The sequence below is a fragment of the Zosterops lateralis genome (genome assembly GCF_965231275.1).
Source record: "Zosterops lateralis genome assembly, chromosome: 4".
Classification (NCBI taxonomy): domain Eukaryota; kingdom Metazoa; phylum Chordata; class Aves; order Passeriformes; family Zosteropidae; genus Zosterops; species Zosterops lateralis.
In genome coordinates this window covers 43,567,012-43,593,399 of record NC_139765.1, presented here as the reverse complement: position 1 = coordinate 43,593,399, position 26,388 = coordinate 43,567,012, and the positions used below count along the sequence as shown (strand labels likewise).

At 39.1% G+C, this 26,388-nt stretch overlaps 2 protein-coding genes across 5 annotated transcripts in view; one reads left to right on the top strand and one right to left on the bottom strand.

Moving 5' to 3' along the window:
- LOC310908166 (uncharacterized protein) overlaps nucleotides 1-15,661 on the top strand; it is a 112,829-nt gene extending 97,168 nt beyond the window's left edge. For 2 of the 3 annotated variants that reach the window (XR_014589789.1, XM_083858903.1), the window contains one exon: nucleotides 902-1,556. Coding sequence is in view for 2 of the 3 variants with exons in the window: in XM_083858903.1 (XP_083715029.1) it covers nucleotides 902-1,052 (151 nt within the window). In the remaining variant the exon portion in view is untranslated. Of the gene's footprint in view, nucleotides 1-901; nucleotides 1,557-14,934 lie in introns of those variants that run through there. The other variant, XM_083858904.1, reaches the window with a different exon arrangement.
- Nucleotides 3,018-25,455, bottom strand: SLC38A4 (solute carrier family 38 member 4). Of its 2 annotated transcripts, none has more exons than XM_083858901.1 (16): nucleotides 25,316-25,455; nucleotides 21,281-21,511; nucleotides 20,387-20,477; nucleotides 18,973-19,088; nucleotides 15,908-15,981; nucleotides 15,682-15,774; nucleotides 13,698-13,779; nucleotides 13,523-13,605; nucleotides 13,355-13,413; nucleotides 12,707-12,985; nucleotides 12,509-12,588; nucleotides 11,319-11,419; nucleotides 10,218-10,342; nucleotides 7,527-7,671; nucleotides 6,481-6,578; nucleotides 3,018-5,089 (listed from the first exon to the last, which is right to left on the bottom strand). In XM_083858901.1, the coding sequence occupies exons 2-16, from the start codon at nucleotides 21,397-21,399 to the stop codon at nucleotides 4,988-4,990; spliced, it is 1,647 nt and encodes a 548-aa protein (XP_083715027.1). In that variant the 5' UTR covers nucleotides 21,400-21,511; nucleotides 25,316-25,455; the 3' UTR covers nucleotides 3,018-4,987. The 2 variants fall into 2 exon arrangements, with proteins under 2 accessions (XP_083715027.1, XP_083715028.1); XM_083858902.1 differs by lacking the exon at nucleotides 25,316-25,455 and adding an exon at nucleotides 22,940-22,983.
- Between the last annotated feature and the right edge of the window lie 933 nt (nucleotides 25,456-26,388).

Below are 26,388 nucleotides of genomic sequence, written 5' to 3'. Positions count from 1 at the left end.
AGTGAAAAGGAGGGTGATGCTGATGGCACGCAGTCATTGCTTCCCCTTGAGAAGAGCTACAGACCCTACTTTTGGGAATAAACAGGTAATGATTTGTGTGTAGACAATCTGGTACTGAGGATAAGATAACTTTCCCAAGCCTCAAAATCATTTAGCCAGAAAAGATGTGTGCTACATATAAAGCTGAATGAATGCTGTGGACACTTTCTATTTGAGTGTGTGGAACTTTGAAATATCCACTTCAAAGTGTCCTGGAGAGCTGCAGCCAAGCAAGCATCCTTTCATGTTTAGTTTTGTGTGTGCTGGGAGATAAACACCTTCTGTTTCACTGTTAGTAAGGTGACAGCATAAGGTCACCTTACCTTTTTATGTAGCAGAATTAGGATATCATCTTGATTTCAAAATAATTTATTATTATGCAATGGATTGGGTTTAGAACTTGGTTCAGCTTGGTGGGCAAGGGGATTAGGCTCACAGGCCATAACTTCTGTCAGTGCTAATGCTCTGCCAATGAAGGCAGCAGCTCTGCAGCATGGTGAATGTCCCCATTGACTCTGTCCAGAGGGTATTGAGGTATCTGTGATGTGTCCTGCATAGCTGGAAACATCTCTTACACGCTGTAATGGTTGTGAGCCAGCTAGCACATCCACTTATTTCCTTTGGCCTAATTAAATGTTAGAAATGAACACCTGGGGCCAATGTTGCTGGCTTCAAAACTAGCCCAACACTATTTAATCCAGGTGTGGAATAGGAGGCTACCTGAGATCCCTTTCAGCTTCATATATTGCATACTTATAAGAAAACAGTTTATATCACCTAGATTCAGAACAAGATTTTATGTGTTTTCAGGAAGGGATGATTTAATTAACTAAAACCATACCTTTTTTTTTTTTTTTTCCAGGATGGTACTAGACAACACAATATGCCATGGAAATATTGACAGTCTTGCCACTACAGCACCAAGGCCAAGCTCCACAGACGGAAGTTCTGTGACCCTGATCTCACCCTGGACCCTCAGCCAAACTGGGGCTGTCTGTGATGGGTGTGAGTGAGCTGGCCTTTGCCCACTGGCAGGAGAGGTGGAGGCCAAGAACTGTAAGCCCCCCTGGAGCCCACAGCACTTTGTCAGGCAGGTTAATGGAAAACAGACAGGGTTCTGCCAGAATTTTGTTGCAACTGCACAATTTCAGTAAAAGCTCCATTGAAATTTAAAGTCAAATGAATGGAAATATTCCATCTATAGCACCACTCTGATCTCTTAGTAATTGCTGACTAGCTTTATCTACTGTTATGTCAGCCATTGTGAACCAGGATGGTTTAATGAAAATGAACACCAGACCCAGCTACTCTGACTTACCTAGGCCTGCCGTCCTTCTTTAAGATAGATGCTATCAAATAGGTTCTTATTATGGACTCAATTCAATAGCAATTTTCAGTGTACTCAATTCAATAATCTATGGAGACCATTTATGGACTAGAGATGGTTTTGCCTTCTAACAAATGTCCCATTTTCTGCCCCTTACTAAATCCAGAGCTGAAATATTCCTTACTTCTGTTTGGTGTTTTTTTTTTTTTTTTTTTTTTTTTTTCCCTATATCACTCTGGCATTCTTGACATATTCATTTAATGACACACCTGCATGGCCACTAAAATTTCTAACATTTTCGTTGATTATTTTTTTGTCCTTGAAGCCATACCTTTTACTTTTATTTAACTCCCCTCATTCATTTACTCCAACTGTAATGGTTTAATTAAAATAGCCTCCTGACACATGAAAATTATATCTCAAACATCATCAAGGCAGAGCAGAGCTGATGCTGTAAGGAATGAAGTCTGCCTGACTAGAAGGGAAGGGGAAATGAGAGTGGATGTTTGTGGAACAGGTGTTGGTTGAGCACTGGGGCTGCAGTGCCTCCCTCATTAGTGGGCAGGTTGCAAATGCTGGCTAGCTCTGAGCATGGTTCACACATGAGCTAATTAATGCTGGAGCTGTATGTAGACCAAGATATTTTGGACTATGAATATTCACCAGACAAGTATGTAGCAGAGGGAAAACCTGCAGCTGCAGTGATAGGAAGTATTTATACATAGTGGTACCATGTGGTGTGCACTCCTATACTATAGTCAGTGATATACTATATATATTCCCACACTATATTTAGTTGCTGTACCATGTATCCCAGCTAATCCAAAGAATGAGACATTCAATATCTCACAGATAACTCCACTTTTAATACCAGCCATTCACCATAACCGATGACATCAGTGCAGCTCCATGAATAGATAGAAAACAGGGAATGCCAAAGGGTTATTATATGAAGGGGCAGCCATGTTGCTTATCTGCGAATACATGGGTACATGAATTTCTCTCTTAAAAGGGAATGAAATTTAAGCAATACCTGTGTTAAGGCTACCACCTTGACTCTGCTTGGTTTTAAAACAACAATTCTTCTCCTACTAGACTAAAGCAGATGAAAAATAATCTGCAGTCTTCGAAAAATTCATTTATTATACATTCATGGGTGGTCTAATAATAAAAATCCTCACCAAGCCTATTGTCATTACAAAATGAATAAGAAACTCCAACATCCAGCATTCCCAGCAGTGCTAATAGATAGTGAGCAATACTGCCCTTACTCTCAGAGTATGCAGCAGCTGCATATCACTGTGACCAAACTTGACATTTTACAGCCCCTCTACCTCTGTCTTTTTTGCCATAAAAAGGCAGTGAGTTATGTCCTTGTTCCACAGTTCTTTTTCTTGAAGTTCTCTATGTATTTTAGATGGACTATATGAATTCCTAAGTCTCTACACTCACCTGTAGTCACAATATATGTTTTTACTCTGAAGTAAATATGCAGTTACAATTTCATACATACAACTTTCAGTAATGGTAACAGGAAGAGAGATATGGTGGTGTTTTACTATTAATTCTAGTCCATGTTAAAGGTCTCTTCAGTAATAAAGCAACATTATTTGTTGCTTTATTACTGAATTTGTTGCTTTATTACTGAATTTGTCTGCTCAAAATAGAGAAAAAATATTATTGCCATTGTTTTCTTTTAAAAAATGCAAAGCCAGACTTAAAATACTAGGAAACACTTCCTCATGAATGCTAAGGATACAGTACTCAAATGAGCAGATAATACTGCTCAGAAAGGTTGCATTTAACATGGAATATATATATTCCTTTATATAGATATTTATATATATTCCACATATTTAATATTCCTTTCCAGTAATCTGTAAATATACACAATTTATACAGACACAGACACACAAAACCAGAATTTTGTGTGAAGGCAAGGTGGGAAAAGAGACAACTTTTGAGTGCTTCACAGCCTTCTGAATTCACAGGTATGTGCTCAACAGATTTCTGAATCAGAAAACAAAAACTCCAATTACATGAGCTTGGATTTATGTAAGTGTGATAAACCCAACAGTGGCACCTTCCCACTCATCCCCTCTGCTAAGGAGTCAGCAACACCTCTCTGGCTGGTTTACCTTGGTGCGTGCAGGGAGCATATGTAGTGAGTACTCCACAGCTCAGCCCAATTCATGATTTGACTGTTAATTAAACATTAATATAGCATGGAATGCAACCCTTTTTTCCTGTCTTGCACAGCTGTATAGCATGATACTCTTGAGATAGTCTGTAATGCTGTTACCCTTGCATAACTTAACTATACAGGATACTGTTGAATGCTGACATATGCATAGACAAGATGAGGTACAGCAATTGGGCAAGTAATTCAGATTTGTGGTGTACAATGGTAACACAAAACTTTAAGTCATGTATTAAAGGTTCTCAAGAGGAAAACATCTTGAAATTTATTTTAACATAAGTAGTAAACAAACATATGAATGTGTTTTTACACAGGTAGCAGTTAGGCCTTGGTACAGGTATATTTCAACCACTGCTGAATAAAAATGAACCTTTTACAAACTCACCAATTCAATGTTTCCTTCAAAATAATATTAAGTGTGTGGCTATGAAAACAGAGTGACACATAAAAAAAATAAATCAAAAAATCATGTACCACAGGGTAACATTTTTATGACTAGAGGAAAACAAAAAATTATGTACATAAATACATATATTTTTTATATATAGCAAATTACAGTTTCCTGCACTGAACATTTATCAAATACACAAGTACTGAACAATACTGGATAGGGTGCTTTGTCACACCTTGTAGTCTCCTTAAATTTCTTTCAGACTGGAAGACAAGTTTTTATGGAGGATACAACTTGTTCAGTGATGTAAGCTCACACAACAATTAAAAATTAAAGAACAAAAAAACCCCTATAGCAGAAATGAAATCTTTATAAACAAAATGAGAATACTCTACTCCTCTTAATCACATGCCCCAACAGATAATCTGTGTCAGAGAGCTTTATTCTGTACAACAGCTGGGTGATGAATCTGGGCAGCAAATCTAACACTCAGCTTTGTCCACTGGCTTGTCAAAGCCATTGTCTTTCTGACAGGCTGGTCAATCTATCAGGGAGTGAGGGATCACCTTTCATATCCCCTCCAGAAACTGTACCCTTGCTCTTGGACCAGGGCAGCTACTCCTATGATCTTCAGATTGAATACAAGGCACTGACTGGTTTTCTGGCCATTACCTTTCCAAGGCTCTAGGAACTGTGGTTACTATCATTATGGGAGATTTTGAAAGGGGTGACACCAAGCTATTTTTGAGGACTATGTACAAAGGTATTTTGGTTTTTGAAAAAAGAAAGGATTCACACCACACTTTTCATTTCACCTGGCCAGAAATGCTACGCTCAGATTCCTAATGCATAAATAACAATCCTTGTTGACAAGGATGATGTAGACTCCATTGGGTTCTTGTGACCTTGCCAGAAACTGTCTTCAAAGTCCTGCAGTTACTAGCTAGGAATAACAATCCCATTTAGATGTTCTTCAGAGCACACAATACAAATATTTATGCTATAAAAAGCACTTGGTTGTCTTCACAGGTTAATGATGTCTTGAACTTGGGGGATTGTAAATCCAGTCTATTACAATAAGAGTCATACTCACAATCATGAAGATTATGCCAACTATGAGAAAAATTAGAGCCTGCAATTGGAAAATGAAATTTAATTAATAAAGCAAGTGACCGAGCAGGAGGTAGCTCACAGGTTGTCCCACTGGATCTGCATTAGTATAGTACCCATAGCCTAAGTCTGCCTTATTCTGTGTGACTAGAGCCCAAGTAAAGATGTACAGGGATACATGAATCAAAGTTAGTCCTGTGTGAATTTCAGTCCAAGAGAGATGAACTTTACACAGCTAGATCTGAAAACAACACACTTTGGTACTGTGAACAATACTAAAAAAATATGACAAAGAAACAACTCTGATTTTTTATCTTTAAAAAATGAAAAATTTTCAGTCAATGATCATACTCTCTGGCATTAAGAACAATTTCAGAGTTAATCTTCTTAGTCCTTAAAAGACAAACAGGTAAGCCCCTATCTCTTATCTGACAATACTTCTGTATATATTCAAGTGATTCAGATACTCGTAGTCACCCTTTGTTTTAGTGAAGATTTAATTTACCATAATCTGTCCACACTTAACAATACTCTGTCTTGTGAAACAAAGATGAATATTGTATGCGATCTCAGTGCAGAGTGTGAAATTCTAGACCTGCCTAACACACAGCAACATGAAAAGTAAACAGACACATGAAAAAATATTCAGTCTCTCTACAATGCCAGTTACAAAAGACATTGTAGAAATCATTTCATCATAATAAATTTCTTTTATACTTGAAATATGTATCAGTTGAACTCACATGACTTTTGTGAATGAATAGATATATTTATATATGTCCATCTGTTTACATTTTGTGCCCACATATATATTTCATCAATAACTTTTTGAATTACAAAGAACATTTCCTCAATGATAATTAAATGTCCAGACAGTTATCGATGTTCAGGACCAAAGGTACTGCAGTGGCAGTCCAGCATGACATATAGACACATGCTGTGCATAAATGATAGACCTTCATATACGAATCCTATAGGTGTGTGGATCTATCTCAGAGGAGAGCTCACTATTACTCATTTATCTCTGCAGTACAATTTCCTTCTTACCCCTGACCTCAAATCTTCCTGTTAATCCACAGCTGTTCTTCTAGCATGAACCAACAACTTTAGACTATCTTGGTGCTATTTATGCAAATGCAGGTGTTAAGTGGAGTTTAGATTGGATTAAGTCCCCTTTTCTAGTGGTTTAAGACATACTTAATCCTAAACACTCAGATGAGTGTCAGGAGCAGTAGGGCACTAAAGGCTTTGAAGCCTCAGGTGAATCCCACTGCCCAACTTGCATTTTGAGTGAGACACTACCATTTAGGAGCAAGTGCCAGATGTTGCAAGTCAAAGGTCTGAGTATTAATGAAGAGTGGAAATCATACACCCTCCCGTGCTTCCTTTTGCAATTGCTCCCAGTTCTCTTACCCCAATTTTCTGGGGGGACCTCAGGGGTTCCTTCTTAACAATTCGCAGGTAGAAGGCACCAGGGAGGATGAAAATCAACATTGTAGCGGAAGAGGCTCCTGGAAGAGAGAGCAGAGCTGAGTGCTGCACCATTTGACAGAAAAGCAGAGTGCAAAAGAGAGCCCGTGGGGAGGCAGCTGCCATTCTGAGCCCAACTCTACAGAGGGATCTCTCTGTAGACAGCATTCATGGAGAGCTGTAGATGTCCAAACACTTATGTGAGTACTTGGAGCTTGAAGAGACACTTGTTACTGTGAGGGTTTTTTCGAAGCAGCGTGGCTACTTGTGGTGGAGGTATCTGCAACTCAGCTGGTGAAACAAGGGAAAATAAGCACTCTCCTAGGGCAGGATGACCCTGGAAAGCAGGTATCGAAAAGAGAGTGGATAATCTGTGCCTAAGAAGTGCCTACTCCTTTCTGCTCAGCAGAGTCTAGCATGAAGACCTGGGTATAAAAGGCAGGGAGGAGCAAACCAGATGCAGAAACCACATGGAGGTACCTTTCTCAAGGGCATCTGCATCCCTGAGTCCTCAAGCACTTCAGAGCATGGAGGCTCTTCATGGACCTCTTTGGTCAGAGGCCAAAACTCACCAGAAGTGGTAGGGAGAGAATTGTTGATGTCAAAAGGAATGTGTCACTTTTCTTCTTTTTCTAGCACAACAGTTTGGAAGTCAATACATTTTTTCATGCTCTAGATGCTTAAAAACCAAAAGTGACTTCCCTCTCCTCCACATATATTGCATTCCCTTTTGGTCAAAATGGGAATTCTTTACCAGTTTATATATTGGGATTATTGGATTCCTTGTGCCTCATGCAAAGTAACAAGAAAGTTTGGTAGCCTGTAGCTTTGTCTGTCAGCTGTTTGAGAATTCTTACATCCCCTTTAACTTCAATTTGTGTTTATATTACTCTGCTGTAGGACCCAAACAGAGATTGACCTTCAGTCCATGAATATAAATATGTTGTAGAAAGGATAACATAGTCACCAAAATTATTTATGAAACCTACCGATAAATCCAAAAATGTCTTTAATAGTTGGGACAAAAATTACAAGCAGATTATTAAAAGCCAAAATTACTGCTGCAATCAGGAAATGTCTTATCCAGCTGAATGGTCTTTTGGGAAATAGCAATGCACTGATAGATGAACGGATCTGCAAGATGAAAAACAGCAAGAAAAGTAAAACAACAATTAATTTATCTTTGCTTTCACTCAAAAAAAAAAATCTATATTATTTACTTCTGCTGTGAGAAATTCTGACTGAAAAAATGTGTTTTCAGCCTTTGATTCCCATAATGTAATCTCACTCTGATGTAGGTTTTTGAGAACTGGGCTCACAGTTTAATGCAGAAACTCAAATATTTGCAGTGTAGGAGAAAGTCAAGTAAATAGGGTGTAAAATCATGGACATGAAATCTGTTCAACTGAAAGATGCTAATATCAGCAAAAAAAATCCTCAAAGAACCCCCCACTATAAGTACTAATCAGCAGACAAAAAAAGAGCATGTGTGAAATATGAATTGCTGTATTCCTGAACCTGATGAAAATAGACCAAGAATTCTGTCATTTACTTTTCTGAGAGATAGAGGAAGCTGTTGTTTTACTTAATCATTAAACATACACGTATCTGAAAAGAAAAGCATATTTTTCAATGCCCCTTGCAAGTGGTAATCCTAAAACCTATTGCAGAGGATCCTTTTTTGCTTCACTGACTTTCTCATACATCATGGATATTTTTTTGCATTTACAACATAAAAGATGGTATATAGAAAAAAGGTGAAAAGCAAATCCATTTGGTGGCTGGAGATAATGTTATCTTCAAGTACCACAATTAACTTAAAAGTTGATATTTAGAAATTGAACAAAAATATTTTTACACTCAAAAAAGGTCCAAATGCACTTCTATTTGGTTGTTCTAAAATAACATAAAACTGCTTCTGGGTGAGTTTGGCAATTGAATAAATATGTGGGGTTCTCTCAGTGTAGTATGTCACTTAAAACGCACCATCATTTTTCTAATTCTTGTTTTCCACATTGATGATTAGGAAGAGGGAGGCAAACTGAAAATATTTTGTCCAGTTTTTGAGTTGGTGTAAAACAGGTTTATTACAGAAAGAAACTTCTGCCTGCACTCCTGTGAACTTACTGTCAGCATATTGTGCATTATTCCTTTTGTGACGTGGTCTGTAAAAAGAAGCTATCAAACTGAAGTTTTGCAGTGACTAATGGTATATTGATCTCTATTTAATTTATTTTTCTGTCAGTAATTTTTTTTTTTAGATAAAAGACTCTGACTACTTTAAGAAAAAACAAATGGGATGATTCATAAAAAAATAGTTGATATGAATATGCTGCTTATTTGAAGTAATAAGATCTGCTGAGCTGGTTGTCCTGATAGAATGTGTAAAGCTCTTTGATATTCCAGTTTACAAGCAAATGATATTATCTCAGGAATTATTTCAATGGAACAACGGGTGCTGTGGTATGTAACTGCTAACTATTCAAATATAAAAATGATTATACAGAAATCTAAAACCACAAAATGCTGCACCTGCCAGACAGGCTTTTGCAATGCCCTTAGCTTGTTTTCCCATGAAGGTTGATCAATATGTTAAGACTAATTTAAACATTTAGCCACTAGTTTGAACATGATGGTTCTTCTTCTCTGAGCTAGAAGGACTGACCACTCTGGGTGCTTTATACCTGAACTTTATTTTTTTTTTTTAATTTAGTAGACTACATTGAACAGTGATCACTGCTCTTGGGCATTTGTCAGCAAGCCTGGAAACAGTACCTATGCAAAGCCTGTTTTGCATCCAGGACAACAGAGCAAGAGGAGCCCTGGGTTACTCAGATGGGAACACTGTGGAGTGATGCAGCTTGCTGGAAGCCCTCCAGCAGCATGATGCTGGGCTTGGACGTGCCGTACTAATGACACATCAGCCTCCCAAAACCAAATGATGAGGATCGGTTATTTTCTCCTTTGCTGCATGGCAGCTCAGGGAAGGCATGAGGCACAGTCTCATACATCAGGAGCCTGGAGTTCTGCTCACTGGGGGAGATTGATCCCTGAGAAGAGTTGGTCCCCTCCTTGTTTAGCTGTGCCTTTCTGTTCCTGCTACTGTGGTTATTGTGTTTTTCCCAGGGAAGAGCACACAGAAGCTCCAAACTTTGCTCAGACAACTGATTATGCAGCTCTTTTATGCCTCTTTTTTCTGGCATTTAGTTTCCTCACCTGTCCATAGACTCAGGCCTGTAAGGTGAGCACAGGGCCCTCTGTCCTCGTACTTTGGCAGCCTAGTATGAGAGTCCTGCATGCCTTAGCTTCATGTGTCTGTCCTAAGATTGAATGCTATAGTAGCTGTCTGTGCCTCTATTAGGAAACCTCATAAGTGGTTTCAGCATATCTCCAAGACTTTGGTACTTAGCACTGCTCTGACAAATATAGTACAGAAAGAGCCAGAGAGAGCCAGAGAAGTCATTCCTGATTTATTTATAAGGACCGATTTATTTCAGTCTTTTACATTTTGCAATTCTAACTGCCTAAGGTCCATGCTCTGGTCAAACTGCATATGAAAAAACAGATCTATCTACACAAAAAAGCTCGGGCTTACTTTTCTTCAGTGTAAAAATCTGTCTGTGCTGATCACATTCAGTCACTGTATATGGGTTAGCCCTGATTTCAGCTATGTTACTTACAGGGAAAAGGACAAGGGGCACGGTCAGGGTTACAGCCACCAGCACTGCCAGGCGAACTGACAGCAAAAGGGTGTCGAAGGTGTACACTTTAGTGTATGTATGAAGTAGCTCATCTTCAACTTCTCCTATGAAAAGGAAACAGAAAGGAGTTAAATCACTTAAGCACTACCTTGCACATTTAAAAGGATCTTTATACTGCAGCCAGATAAGAGATAAGATTAACTTTAGCCCAGCTGCTGTCATTAGATACAAGTTATGGGCTAGACATGAAAGAGGAATTTTCCCACTGTGACTGATACAAGTCCATCATTCAGAGATGATGAGGGTAATACACCTCTGAGGAGATGATTCGAACTCAAGTATCTTTGAGATGACTTTGAGAAAGTCATTAACTGGATGTAGAATCTGAAGTAAAAATAATTTCTGTGATATGAAACAACTCACTGAATTGGTAACAGCTCCTTTTGACCTCCACCCAGATGTCCCAGCTCTCAAACAGAGCCCTCTTGCCCCAGTGATAGGGAGCAGATTGTGCTATATCATTCACTTCTCTGCTGTATGGAGGAACTAACAAGGTAAAAAGAGGTGGTGTTTGCACAAAATGGTGTGTTAATAGATGACTACACTGTTTGCCTATCCGTTAGTCTAGCTCTTCCAGATTTTTTTTACACTAGAATGATTTGCACCTGTTTTTCAGCATAGATGAATGTGAACTAGTGGCGTCAGAGACAGATTGGATAGCACTTAATAGTGTCATGTAAAACTGTTGAGCAGTAGAGTATTTTTAGTACTCTAGGCCTTTGCCAAGAGTCAAGTTTACAGCAGCTTCTTGTCTGAGTTCACAGAGTCAGGGGAAACAAAACTAGTCCCCCTAGTAGGTGCCTCTGAGTCTCTCACAGGTGAGGAACTTGTGGCCTGACAGTTGGATAAGCCCCAAAGTTCGTCCAGAAGGTGACACACTGTGTATTATAATTGGGTGTTGCTTAAATTTGGACTCAATTCCCCAGAAAATGCATTAATACTTGAGTCTTTGTGATAGAACCAGCCTGCCTGCATTAAAAAGTGAGGGAAAATTCTGCAGAGAACAGGGTTTTGACCTACCATAGAAGGTAAGGTATCCAAAGAGGGCAGCCAGAAGATACATAATAAGCATGCCAGTGATAGAGATATTTGAGACATTCTGCATCCGCTTCCGGGAGCGACTGAAGTACAAAAGAAAGAGAATATCAGTCCTATGAAACCTTTATTTCTACAAGAAGTGCTCTGAAGTGTCTTAGCTCTCTGACATGCCCTCACTGGATAGTAAATTCATAGCAACTATATTGGTTACATAGAGCTCTTGGTGCTTTACAACTCTGTGCAGAGCAGCAGATCTATAAAATGTGTTGAAACTGCATTTCTAGCGCTTTCTCTGTGGCAACATAAAAAGGTGCCACATTATTTTGTATATCATTATTTTTTAAATGTCAATATCTAATGGTATATTTCAGATTTAAAAAAATGGAGAGACTAGAATTACAGGTCTGTTAATAATAGAGAAGAGTTTTCAGCCATCTCTATATGAACATACCCTTATATCTACATAGGGCTGTTCTGCAGGTTCAAGAACCCCTTGCAGATCACATCCTTTCTTCATAAATCCTTTGGTTAAAGAAAATCTTCATTTTATAGGACCTGCAAGCATTTTCCCAAGTAATATAAGAATTTTTATTGCTTATGAGGTTAAACCTACTGAAATAGGGGGTGACGGTTCTTAGCCTCCTTGAGTTTTGCAACACACCCTCCTGTAATGCAATTTTTGCTGCTTAACAAGTGCCTTTTATTAACCCTTCCCAACTATCAACTCTGTGCTGTTTTAAGCAAGTGGTTTTGATTTTTGATATTTGTTAAGCAAAGCAGGCTGAGCGAAGGGCCTATCTAAGACACCCAAACCAATGGCATCCCAAGAAACTTTAAGAGCAAGCAGCAACTGACACAGACACAGAAAACTTTTAGGTATCATTGGAAACCAGAATGATCTTTTTCAGTGCAATCAAGTCCCCCAGTTTATTTCGGATCATTTGAAGGACTGTCCAGATTCCTCCTTTACTAAGTAATATTCAACAATGCAGTGGTCCTCTGTCATGAATATCTGACTATAAGATCAAAGCAAAGCCAAAATCTGCTTACTGTGAAAAAAAAAAATCATTATCATGTGGGTCTTTACACACCACCAATCAAGGCACAACATGTAGAAGGTGATCTCTGTCTATGGTTAGCTGGAAGTATCGGACAAAATTTAAGAATCTTACTCTTTGAGTTCACTGTATATTGGTAGCACCTCAGGGTGGCAAACGAATGCAAATGCCAGGATGGGTATTGCATAGGCAGTCTGTAAAATAAAGCTCTCATTAGTATGAATGGTCACGGCTGTACCCCTGACTTTTGGCGGGCAGCAGTTTAGATGTGGTACAAGTGGTGGAAGACAAATTCTACAGAATCTCCCTTACCCGTGAGTTGAACACGAAATATTTTGGCTGGCACTTGTCACTGTGGTCGCTGTGTGCTTCATATTCTACACTGCTTTTTGGGGAGGCGTCTTTTGGCTCCTCAAGGCTTGGGAAGTGTCCAGCTGTGTTATCCATCATGAAATTCACACCAGAACCAAGTGACCCATTTGATAACATGACCAGGTGCATTGGCACTGTGCTATTGGTAGTGGTCCAGTTTTCGACCCCATGTTCCATGATGGGAAGTGGACAGGGTATTTGAGATTTCTTGAAGATCACCTACAAAAAAGTAGACAATGTCATTATCAGAAGAGTGCCACTATAGGAGATTACACATCTATGGTACTCCACCAGAAGTATAAACAGACACTGAGAAAGAGAGGAAGCAAGAAACCAATTGCTGCCAATTCCACTTCTGCAAGTATTTGTTACTCTGCCTCTCCTCTTGTCCTGCTTTATTTTTTATTCTCAAGTATTTTTTAAACTGATTTTTTATTCTGACTTCAATCAGCAATAGATTGTTAATTTGATTCACTTGCAGAAGCTATTCTAACATCCACATTAAATTGTCATGGTATGAAGTATAAAAGTGTTTAAGGTTTACAGAATCTATATTTGGCTGGAGACAATACCCAAACAGTCACCTACCACACTGACAAAGAAAACCATACAGGTCAGCGAAAACCCACTCGTATAACCAAGATAACCTGTGCAGCAAGAAAAACAAAACAAAACAGAACAAAACATTTCAGTTACACATAAATTCACGATCTTAACAGGACTAAGAAATGAGCTTAAGCAGGGCATTAAGCTTACCTAAGCTTTTTAGAAGGGAGAGGGGAAGGATAATCACAACAGTTACAAGTATGACGAGGTAGTTCCCATTAAGGTACCATTCTCTAAAGAGAAAGAATGAAAATGAAAACAATCATCATTGACATGAAAGTGAAAATTTTTTCATCTCAGGCTCAGGCTGGGAAAAAACACCTACCCAGAATTCTCCTCAAGTTTCATAAATGCTCTGATGACTTCAGGAAGTTCATATTTAATAATAAAGAGGTAGCTTGACATTGCTGGAAAAAAACCGAAACAAAATGATCACGTTCAGAGAAAACTGGAGTTCCAAAAAAAGAGAAAAGTTTTTGTAAAGTAGAGAAATTAATTTTGTTTAAATAACAGTGTGACTAAATAAATAAATAAATAAATATATCCTTTATATTGTTATGAACATGTTCTGAACGACACCTAGCATTCTGTATTAGAATACAATACAGTTACCACTGAATTTATAGCATACTTAAATCACTCTTAACTGTTCCTTTTGCTTTTTTGTTATACATTTTTTTCCAATGGATGCTGTCCATCCCCATTCTGTAGTAACTTCAGTTGTTACTTCCTCTAGATCTCTTCAGCTACTTATCCTTCCTACTTTCAACTCCTTTCTTCCAGTGCCTTCTCTATATATAAAGAAATCAACTAGTTGTCAAGATTCCTGATGTAAGAGAGGACTTCTATACATCTCATTTAAAATGTATTGCCAGAAGTAATGTTTTTTTCATTTGTTTTACGTTTGTCACAGAGAGGTCTCTGAAGACCTATGGATCAATCTATAGAAGAACTATAGGAACAGCTATTCCTCTTTAATAGGGAAGCATACTTCATTTCTGATTTCAACCAATTTGATATCCAGGCTTGAGGAAGGAAAGGATTACCATAGAACAACACCTTTTATAAACAAAATCAAAAAGTCTTTTGCAGTACAGAGATGTGAGCTACCTCTGCTTGTGTAGCAAAGTTGCTATAACAGGACAGTATTGATCTATTAATGGAGATTTGCAAATCATAGTAAGTTCCAGCAGAGAAATCACCAAAAATATGCATAAATTTAATTTACTAATGGCACATTTAATTTAAATTTCAGTTACCTCTTAGGTACCAAATACCTTAAGGAATCTGTAAAAAATTACAAACTCCCATTTGCTTTCAGACTTGGTGTTCTTCAGCCTCTTTAAAGGCTTCTTCCAGGATAGTAAAAGAAAAAAGCTTTGTTGAATGAATGTACACTCTATCACTCTATCACTATTGTTTGTATTGGTAAGTCTCCTGTTCTGAGAGGATGGAGGTTACTTGATAGATATTTCACAGAAAGTATCTTTGTGAGTGTGTACATTCAAAAAAAACTTTAAACATATATTTTAGGAATAACATAACCCAACTGTTATTTGTAGGAGAGAATTCAGCTGAAAAATGAACTACTGAAGAGCCTTTTATGGAGAAGTTGGAACCCTGTGCTATTCCTTTTAAATCCGACTCATCTTTTTTAAATTGAAGCAGATGCTACAACTAGATGCTAAGAACCATCTGAGCCATACTCAATAAAGAGAATGGCCAGTTCCTTGAGGACAGTCAGTCAGGCCACTTTAGCCATCATTGAAGCCTCTTCACTGGCTATGGAGAGATCCCAGGCAACTGTCTTTCACCATACAGTGAAGTGTCAGGTGGCTGAAAAATGTGAGATGAATTCCTCATATCCTTCATTTTTAAAATACAATGTATGCTGTATCTGACTCATCTCTGATGCCATTTAGCCAGACAGAGGAGAGAAAGAAATCACTTGTGTCGCCCTAAGTTTTCTTGCCTTGTAAGTGTTTGCAATTTTGTAGTGGAGATTCTCACACAGCTTCATGTAAACTATGTATATATTTAGAATTATCTACTTTGTTTACATATTTCTCCTCTGGGAGGAGAAATATGATTAATGGTGATGTTCACTTACGAGGTCGAAGAGGTAGAAACCTGTGTAGCCAATCTTTTGCCTTCTGTAAAAAGTGTATATAAATAAAGTCAGAAATATTAAAATAAAACTTTCCTGCCTGACTTTCTGCTGTCTGCCTTGTCCTTTGTGTGTCTGATAAAGCAACACACTTGTGTTCTGTAGGAAGAACATTGGAAGCTAGAAAACTTTCATCTCTTACCTCCAATATTCTGCATTGTGACTGAAACGAAAACACTACACTTCCCGGGCCAGCCAAATGCCTTCGCTCCCAGCTTTTCATATATTAATGATCCTGAAAAAAACCCCAAACAAAACCAAAAACAAATAAACAAAAAAATGTTGGCTATTACATTGGACATACTTGATAAATTGCATTCCAAGGTAAAATACATGCAATACAGACTCTTTCAATCACAGCCTCCTACCTCCTTCTTTTGATATCTTCAGTAAAAGGTGGACTGAGTAGAGTGACAATATTGCTACGCTGAGCAGCAAGACTCTGCAAGGCAAAGCAGAAATCAGAATCCTAAGCAGGATATCAGAGACACAGTTGTACACAACGTACGCTTGTTTGTTCTCATGAAGTTCCACATGAAAATAGTTTTCAGCAAGTTTGTTCTTTGTTTTCCCAGTGCTAAATGCAGAGCTAAGTGCCAACTGTAGCTTACTTGGGAGTACAGTTGCATCTTATACACTCTAAAAACCCCTGAAGGCTTGTATAAGTCCAGTAAGTGCCAGTTTTGTGCTAGTCCAAAGGACAGAATCTTATATTTTAACAAGATCCCACTCAAGTAAACAGATTTCTATTAAAGAATCTGGTCTTTGGACTCTCACCTGCCCACTTACCTCTCATTTTCAAATCTCTCCTTAATTAGAACTGTCTAAAACCCCACAAAAATGCAACCCAAAACCAAATTGTGATTGGGACAACTTCAATGCTGCCTCTTGGCTGGTCGCTGCCATATCACTGTGCAGTGGGGGTTAGTTGCCTGCTGTGTAAATACATTAAAAATCTTGCATAATGTTAAAGCATGGCACAACACTGGAAAACCTGCTTTGGAAGCATTGGAGCTTAGTCTTGTATTCTTAATCTGCTTGAAGGCACCGGTACCTGAATTCAATAATTCTGATTACTGCCATGTTCCTTCCACACAACAGGTGCATCCTATGTGATTTCAGCTATCTGCCTCTTGTAAACTGCTTGTGAAAAATGTAGTTTTGTATGACATTTTTGGGGCACAGCACTTTGGACAGAATATCTTATTACCATAACCATCTTGTCATCAGCCTGCTCAAGTGCTGGTGAGGAGGAGAATACAATAACACGACAGAGATAGAAAATATGGATGCATTTCATACCATGGCTGAACAGGAGGTCGTGCCCACCCCTTCTACTCCACTGAACATGTGGTTTGGTATAGATATAGAAGACACTGACAGCCAAGTTTGTAAATGAGTTACAGTCTAGGAGCAGACACAGGTCCTGGGGCCAGGTGAGGACCACCAAACCATCACAATTTCCTCTGAAGTTTCCCTCCTCAAGAAAGACAGACAGTGCTACCACCCTTGTGTGGGCAGGGTTGTCTCCTACTGTGGGCTCATGCAATGGTACAGGGGGATCATGTCTGAGGTGACAGTGCATCCTGCTGAGGTGGCATCCTCCTTGATCAGGGACGCCCATACAACTGCTATTCAGAGACACAATCTCCATGTCCTGACACATGAGGTGGGGTAAACCAAAGTCCTCCTGGTTGCACTTGCTAAATTATGCTGGGCAGCAGAAATGCTGCTCTGGTGCAGGCTCCATGCCACTGCAGACCTCCCCTGTGGGAAGGGTGCAACTGGGACTTTTGGGGAGCTTCTGAGTTTCATGAGCCTTCTATTTGCCTTCACCCTGTAGAAGATCTTCCAGCATGAAAGTACTTGGGCAACATGAGAATGGTAAATTACAAAAATTTAGGGTGATGGTCCTGGCATCATCTAAATTAGAATTCAACTCCAACAGTTTCCATTTAGTAGATGGGATTTCTCTCTTCCACTAACACTAACATCATGATCTGTGAAAACAGAGGAACTTCAAGCAAGTGAATAACTGCTGTAGGGATAATAATATTGACACAGAAGTTCATACTTTAAAATAAAACTCCTTCCTCTACCAGAAGGGAGAATGTTCTTATGCAGGAAATATGGAAATAGCATAGTAAAGAAAGTGAGCTGTGGAGGGAGATGCCTTTGTTTTAGCATTACTCCCTACTTTACCACTGCCAACAGAGTTGATGTCATTAGGCTTATCAGATTTTTTAGCCACCAGTCTGAATGAAAAGAGTTTCAAAGTAAAGACATTATAAAGGCAGTATTTTTTCCCTGTTAGTGAGGCTTAACATATCACAGTGTTCTTTCCAGTAATCATTTATGAACATACCAGTTACTACAAGTGCTCAGAGAAAGTTGAAGGAGAAAAAAATCCTACATTTTTCTGGCCTGGATACAATGTCAATTTTAGAACTGGCTTCCATTTTTTGCTCTGCAAATACTATATCTAAACCAGTTGAGTGCAGGTGTTACGAAGCACTTATACAGAACAACATTTGAATCTACAATTAATTTTCAGTTAAAAATTATACTGGGAAAACAGGAGATGTTTCTTAGCAACTGGAAGCTACATGTAAGATTTCAAATGCTGTTGCTGTCATAGTTACACAGTCCCCACAAGCAAGAAGCTCTATAAAAACATGCTGGATTTCAGTAATGTCAAAAAATGTCTTATTGTTGCATAGTAATAACATGGTTTATTCCAATTTCATGGGAGGCTAAAATTAAGGGCTCATCTAAAATTAAAATCAGTTATTAAAAAAACCCACGAAATTTATTTTTGTTTGTCTGATTAAAAGGAGCCAGCTATTAGCCATCGATTAAAAAACTTCCCATGGCTATTGTTACTGTCTATCAAAACCTATTCTGTGTAGATACTGTTTGTCAGTCACAGACCAATGCTGTCCTTTGTGCACATTGGGTACAGGCACACTTGAAACAGCAACACTAAGTCTGTGAATGCCTTTGCACTTAAAGCATATTTCTATTTCAGATTGTATCAAATACTATTCTTCCATTTCTACATAGTGATTAGATAATTGAGGTGATGCAAATTTATTTATGGGCAATTTAATACCCTTGTTGGATTCCTATGCTGAACTGGCAAGATTCCTCTTGTTATTTTAGGACCAGAATGCTGTTCTTTCATTCTGGTTTTTGACTGCACAGTATCAATTCACAGTCATATTCCTAACACAAAGGAGGTCTAAAATATTAAAAAATAAAAGGATTTTCATCAGTGGATGGTTCCTTGTGATGAAGCTGAAATGTGTTCATTACAGAGGATCTTACAAAAATCTTCATCTAACAAACCAAGCTTAACACACCTCTCTAACCATAAAAACTTCACCTCCAGCCCCTGCTTATATTCTATTTGCTTATTTTTCTATGTACTTACATGAAAAGGATAATTCCTGTGTTGGCCATGGCATAGGAGAGCCCTAAGATGCCGCTGCCCATAATGGCATTACTGAGGTTGAACGAGGACATTCCAAAGGAAATTCTACCATTGTGCTATTGGGTGCAAGAACAGAAAATGGCAATTAATTTGCATTTTACTGAGCATGACTGGTTAATTATCTTCATTGCTGGATTCCTTGTGCTCCTCCCCTGATCCCTAGAGGTGGAGCTTTTTCAAGGTTCCCAAGCCCAGAGGCACTTGCCACCATAAGGAGCCTCTTTACCCCAAAGACTGCTGTGCTGGTAGAGTTTGCCTCTTCCCACTCTTTCATTGTCTCAGTCAGGAGGTGGCATATATTCCTGACAGGTGACTAAGGTAACACAGTTACACTGGATGTGCTGGCCAGCTTCTATAGAAATATATGCTGTTATCAAATAGATTTCTCAATTATTGATTTTTAAATATTCAGATTTTTAAAAAAATGAATACAACATATTACTGAATTTGTCTCCATGCAGAATGTACTTTTTTCTTTGGGGAACTAAAATATATATATGGGGGAGGAAAGAAAGGAGTGCTGTGTGTGCCTAGGACTGGAAGCAGAAGAATGGAAGAGGACAAAACCTAGGAGAGAGGGGATGGTGTGTGAGTGGGTCACAACTGACACCAAGTGGAAAAGAAAAAGGAAACAGGGCTCTTAATTTTAATTTACAATCACAAATAACATTTTTGATTTTATGTGTGATCATTTCTTAATAAAATCTGTAACACAACAGATAAAATTATGTCTTCCACTTCTTCAAATTCACTAAAATTGGGTAACATTAAATCCTGAGCAGAGAGGTACACACATGCATGCCTCAGGGACTGGTGCTGTGCTTCCACTAGCATATGGAGTTGTCTAGGGAGCTGGAGATGTGCTGACCATGTAATGCTCAGCATCATAAAGCCAAAACAATAATATCCTTTCTTTAAAGCAATAAAGCTGAATGTACATTCATTTACACTGGTGCTGGAAACTAGAAATACAAGCATGTATGCACTAAGGCACAGATCTATTTGGTTGCAGGAACAACAAAGTCCTTCTGAGCCCAATGTCCTGTCAGGAAAATGGGTGCAAACCCTCCTTGTCTGCACATCTTGGCTGAGATTACATGGAGATGTTACTGATGTTCAAGTGTGATTGGAGGAATTTTTCTGATTACTTGTGAAGCAAAGACTCAGTTTTACTTTTAAGACAACAGAAAGGGTTTGCTCCACTACCTGTTAGAAAATGTGCTTATTCTTTGAAAGCCAAGACTATGCTGGCTGGGCTTCAGAATAATTTTGCTTACTGACACTTTTAGAAAAAAATCAGGTCAATAAGATCTACTTTGTAATTATTCATTAATTTAAAATGAACAAAACTTACATATTCTTCATTGTAGTCTTCCAATTTTTTTTTAGCCAGATATCCATTTGTAAGGAACTTCTGACTTTCTGCATCATCACTAGCAAAGGGACTGAATGAAAAATAAGAAAACATTAAATAAAGCTCACGAGACACACATTTTATTTGAGTGGTGATATTTTTTGTGATCAGTGGAAACTTTCCTTTGAAATTACTATGAATATTTAAAGATCCTTCATAAAAAAAGCTCTGCTTTCCTGTAAAGTTCTCATGTCCAATGGCATGTTCAATAGATCTTTGCTTTGATTTGGAGTTTAGTTTTAGACCCAGTAATCTCCAAATTACATTTGATGGCAGAGGTTGGAAAACAGATCCATACTGCCAGTAACTAAACACTGAAGCTGAGTACACGCTTCACATCTGGGGAACAAAGGGCCTTGCAACTACTGTGCTGGATATACATGCTGGAGGGTGCAGCAAGCTGAGAGCTAGAGACTGATGGCTGGTTTTAAGATGTCTTTTTCCAGCCACGCAGGTGCTAGTGCCATGGTGGGTTCTGCTGGAATGTCTGAGGGTGGTCTGTCCCTGCTCTCCTCCATACCTTGCCCTGGAGAGCACTCCCCCTCAGTGTGCTCAGGCTGAACTGCTCTGAGACTGCATTAATTTACATGTATACTATCCAAGTGCAGTAGCTGGAAATTGCCAAGGGGTACTCTGTGCTAGGAGCCTGCAGATGTCAGTCCAGGTGTTGGCAAGCAAGGGGGGACCTCAGCTGCCTTGATGTTCTGGGCACACTGTCCTCCACAGCATGGAGCAGGGAGGGTCAGTGCTGTAGGAAAACTTCCCAGATGCCATTAGTGAAGATTGTTTATCGATTACTGCTTTCTAGCCTTAACAGAACAGGTAAATGCTTACCTGCTAATTGCAGCCTTTTCTGAGTCAGCCGGCTCTGTGTAGTTGTCTTCAAGGCTTTCCCCACTGTTGCTCTGGTCATCAGGTTCGATGTTGACTTTTTGCAGCTCCATGCGATCCATTAGAACGGTCAGCGCTTTCCAGCACACACACTCGCTTCTTCAGGGTAAACAGCACTGTGCCTTCTGCTTGCAGGATCTCTCTACCATGCAGGGACTGCCAGAACACTCTGTTCTGCAAACAAAACACAACAGAACTCATTAGAGTTTTCTTCAAATTAGATAAACCAGTGTGAATTGTTTGGCTTGTGTTTGATCTTTGTAATAGCATTAAGAGGGGAAACTGTTGCAGACTGGGAAAATTCTGGGCAAGCATAAAAGTCTCTTTATGTGCCAGCACTTGGTTCTCCTGTCTCCCTTCAAATGGTAAAGGGTGCAGAGGCCAAGAGATGCACAGTGGATATCCAGCATCTGGAAAAAATACAAAGCCAGCAGAAAATAATTTCCTGAAGTGCTGCTTTTGAGTTTCTAGGGGAGGGTGATGCAGAAACGCTTTCTGATAAAAACAGGAGTATAACTGGCTTTCCCATTTGTTGTAAGATGAATGTTGTGACAGGTTTAAATGTTTTGTAGATTTGTTCCTTTCACTGGGATCTGACAGAAGTGAGCATCTCTGTATGATCATTTTTGATAATTAGAAAGTGCAATTCTAATAGGCCATTTGCTGTTTGTAAGTGGATTGGTCTTTAATTCTTACTTGACCCATCACCGGAAGCTCTGTCTCACACAGGATTATTACATGGATATAAGGTTATATTTACCTCATGAGAAACATTCTTGCCTTTTAAAAATCATATGAATAAATGCTCAACTCTTTATTTCTTGTATGGGCCATGGGCCAAATGAAACTGTATGACCCAAATTTACAGAGAGAACTTCACCTCTGGGATTTTATCAGCTGTGTGCTACAGATTGATCTGTAGCTACACATGTGAATTCATTTGTTTATTATCAGATTCAAGAGGAAAACACTATGCAAGAAATGTTGCAGTTCTGCAGTCCTTCTCCCTTCCCAAAGACATTTCTTGATGCATTCTATATTTCCATTCCACAGCTGATGGGACACCAGTGAAGGGAGTGAGCAGAGATCAGAGAGCACATGCTTGGGGCTACAGTTACAGTTTTGTGGCCATTTCCCTGCTGCCTTGCAATCGGGCACACTGGACAGATTTATGACAATTTTCATAAATATGACATGCCAAATGCAGCTCAGCACTCCATAATAACAATATCAGAAAAAACTGCAACAAACGATTTCTAAGTCCAGCTCTTTGCAATACTAAATCTGCAATTATTTAATAGCCTTTCTCCTGTGTTTGCATTTATGGCTGTATAGGTCCAGCTCAATGACCAGACCTTTGCCATCCTCTGATAATGATCATATTGCTGTTCTTAAGAACATCTACAAGCATATCTGTAGTGGCAAGATGTTGGAGTGCATGTGTTTAAAATGCAAATATAAACTTTAAACATCAACCCTGGACGGTAAAACTGACTCCAGGCCAGAAATTAATGTCAAATTCCTTGCTTCTTACTAAAAGCAATCACCCAGACGAGACAACTGAACAGAAGCAATATCACAGTGCATTAGGAAATTTCCTACCAGAGAGAGCGGCTGGCTTTAATTCTTTCTGCTGCCTCACGGAGCGTTTGTGTGTGTGAGGGGATGAGTGACTCAGGCATAAGGGCAGAGCTGCTGGCACTCACATTCCTGTGCCTGAGGGATTCTATCCGCTCAGGATATGAATAACTCCATGAGATAAAAAACCCAATAACACTCCCTCCTCACCCCTCCACTCCCAACAGAGCCCTAACAACTGTGGTTTCATTCACAGAACCGTCTTCAAACAGAGATGCTGCCTTGTCTGAGAAAGAGAGTTTCTCCAATTCTTGACTCTTATTTTTAATCTGTGGTGTAAAAGTCAGCCAAACAAATCTAACTGTGCTTATCCCTGTTCTGGTAAAGGGTAAAACCTCCCCTGTGTGCACTGCCTAACTGTTGTTGGAGAAATGTCTTTTCCAGAACTGGCAGTCCAAAAAATACAGATCTTCAAAGGGATGGGAAATGGAGGAAAAGTAAACAAAAAAGTTGCCAGGAGTTAAGCAGCACAAAGATTAAGCTGAGGATGAAAGCCTCTGCAGCACAGCAAACTATTTGGAAAAATTGACTGAAAATACATGTTACAGCATAAGAATCATCTGGACATTGCCCTGTCAAACATTTACACAAGTCATCTGATTTATGGGCACCACCTCAAGAGGTTGTGGAATTGCTGCATGAAGCAATGATTTTCTATTTTATTTTATTTTTTTAATCTGTGAATTCCTAAAAGTCTTCTGGTGAAAGTACAGAGCCTCGGGTGACAAAATTAAGAATGTTGAGAAGCTGCTTGCTTGCAGTTGTTATTTTTTAGGGAGAGGTTGGTACAACTCCAGAGGTTTGCAAACCATGAGCAGAAAGCCATTGGCATAAATATGGGGAGTGAGGCCCATAAACCAGGCTTGCTATAAGATTTGAATCCTGCAAACACTAATAGCTCTGATTATGACTAATGATGCCTTTGAACTTTGGTAGAATTTGGCAGAGCCAGTCATTAGTTGGTGCCAATCCGTATCTTCAGGTTCCTAGCACTGCAGATACTGAGAGGTTCAGGGGATGTACAGGCACTGGCAGTGTGTTGTCCCCACAAGTAGCACAGAAGGAGCAGAACTGTCACTTCTTCACCTGAGGGGGACATGATGTGACCCTGTCCCTCTGGAGTCCTTACTTGGCTTGCAAGATATTTAGATAAATGTCATAATTGGGTATTGGGCACTCAGTTGCACCCCTTCAGGGGTTTGTGCTGGCTGGATTGCTGCTCCTGGGGGATGGCCAGGAACCAGGACAGGGAGGGCATGAAAGCACGCTCGGCAGGCCTGTGCCCTGAGAGAAGCTTAGCCTGTAATATTGGAGGAGAAACACTATAGCTCATCTGCTTTAGCTTCTCTGGGATTTAATGCTTTCTGCTTCAGAGTTATGATTTTGGTACCTAAACATACAAGAGAAATCTCTTATCCCCAAACTTGCCTTCAATACAGAGATGTTTTTGCTGCCTCTTGTAGCATTTGGCTGAACAGAAAAGATATTTCCTAAAGTATGGTATTAAAGTGGAAATACTCATTGCAAACTAAATTCAAAATAAATTTAAATTAGAAGGCAGTTATTTATCTCTGTAAGGGTAATTTTCCTCTTCAAGTATAGGGTACTGTTTTGCACCATTTATTAAGTAGTGATTTTCAGCAATAATTCGGAAAACGATGAAACTTTTGGCATCTGATTTCACAATGTTATTGATTTCTGTTCAATCTACAGTTAGAACATTAGGCGAATGGACAACCACTGGGCAAATAATGCCGGGTCGTAGATACAACTAACACTTTCATGGGGTTTGCAATATCAATATTTGCAATCTCTGCCACGGTATCCGATTTAGCAGATTTTGCCAGATTCTTCATCTTCATCACAGTGACTTTTTAAAATTATTGTCTATGTGGCTATTTCAAAATGAAATAAATGTTGCAGCTGTGAAATAAACAATTAAAATGTAAAGCCCACTTTCCCAAATTAATTTGTTTAAAGAAATATTAGCCAAGTAGCTCAAGAGCCTGTAAAAAATTCTTAGAAGATAGCCAAAGGCTGCAAAGGAAAGCAGTTATTAATTTCTTAAATCATTCATTTCTTAATTGACTGAGCAATTTTAAATACTTTTGCTTTTTCTATGGTTGCTTAGGTTTTGATTTTCTGTACTAAAAGAGAAGACTAAATTTCATTCCTGTAGAAATACCGAAGATATTTGCCAGCACAGATTACCATGTCAGTAAATCTTAAGGAGCCCATCCTTCATATTGCACTAATATTTACAGATTAATTAAATTTATAATCCCCCGTTTCTGAAGACATGGCCACTGATAAAATTTTGTAAAGAAAAAGAATGTCTACCTCTGAGTTGAGCAGGTTCCTTTCCTCACTCGCTAGGCAGGTTATATCTTTCAGGAATTGCACCTGTAAGAAAAAGTTTACTCATATGCAACCTAGAGCAGTTGAACAGTGATTTAAAGACAAATGGGAGTGTATGGGATGAACCAATCAACAGCTGCTACACCCAACAACTCCCTTTGACAAACTTGCGTCAGCTCTGTTAAAAAAAAAGGGGAAAAAAGTAGAAAGGTAAATCAGTTTATTGGAGCACACTGAGGGCAAACATCTCAGTTACCAGAGCTATTTGCTCTCTGAGCTTAGCCCTGTTTCAAAATGCTTATCCTCAGAATGCTTCAGCCAGACTTGATTACACTTTCATTTGACAGTCTGGATTTTTGAATAATGTGCATGCATTAAACTTGCAGTAGCACAATAATAAAGAACCTGGAAAATAAGTTCTGGGAGAAATATCGATTTGCTCCCGCACTGCTCTTATCTCTGTGACAACAGAGCTACATCTTGGACTGTCTGTCTGGACTTGGTCTGAAGACTGTGCTTTCAAAGGGACTGTTTGACCTGTGCCTTAGTTTCCCAGTTGAAATAATGTAATTTCAGCTAAAGAGATATACGTCCAGTGGCAAATGTTATTCAATGAATGGCAATATAGGCCTGTGGAGAAGTATTTAATTATCTATAATGTGCCTGTAATACTGCAGAATTTACAGCAGAATTTTATCCAATTACAGAATGACCATAATTAAAATCCACAACTAACCCTCCGGCCCACCCACCCATGTAGGCTTTGTGATTAAAGCCCTCAGACTGGCCTGACTGTGAAGGCAGAAGGGGAAGTGAGGGGGTGTAATTTTTAATTCTTCCTGTGGAGCACTTAGACTGCTTCCTGTGGAGCACTCAGACTGCTTTAGCTCAGGCTGGGTGACAACTTGTGGGAACCCAACCCTGCTCTCCTGGGACCAGGCTTTCTGCTTGCTTGCTGCCAGCACTGGCAGTGGTGTGCTGCTTTTGGAGTTCCCCCCCAAAAAAAGAAATCTGAGTTCCAATACAGACTCAGACAAATAGCTTAACAAAAATAA

Bases quoted from the DNA above. Each gene is read 5' to 3' on its own strand.
- SLC38A4 (XM_083858901.1), bottom strand. From the start codon at position 21,399: ATGGATCGCATGGAGCTGCAAAAAGTCAACATCGAACCTGATGACCAG. The intron at 10,343-11,318 runs GTAGGTCAAAAC...TCCTTTTCATAG, and splicing joins TGGATACCTTACCTTCTATG to GAGAAGTTGAAGATGAGCTA. The intron at 7,672-10,217 runs GTAAGTAACATA...TTCATCTTGCAG, and splicing joins TGCCCCTTGTCCTTTTCCCT to ATCCGTTCATCTATCAGTGC.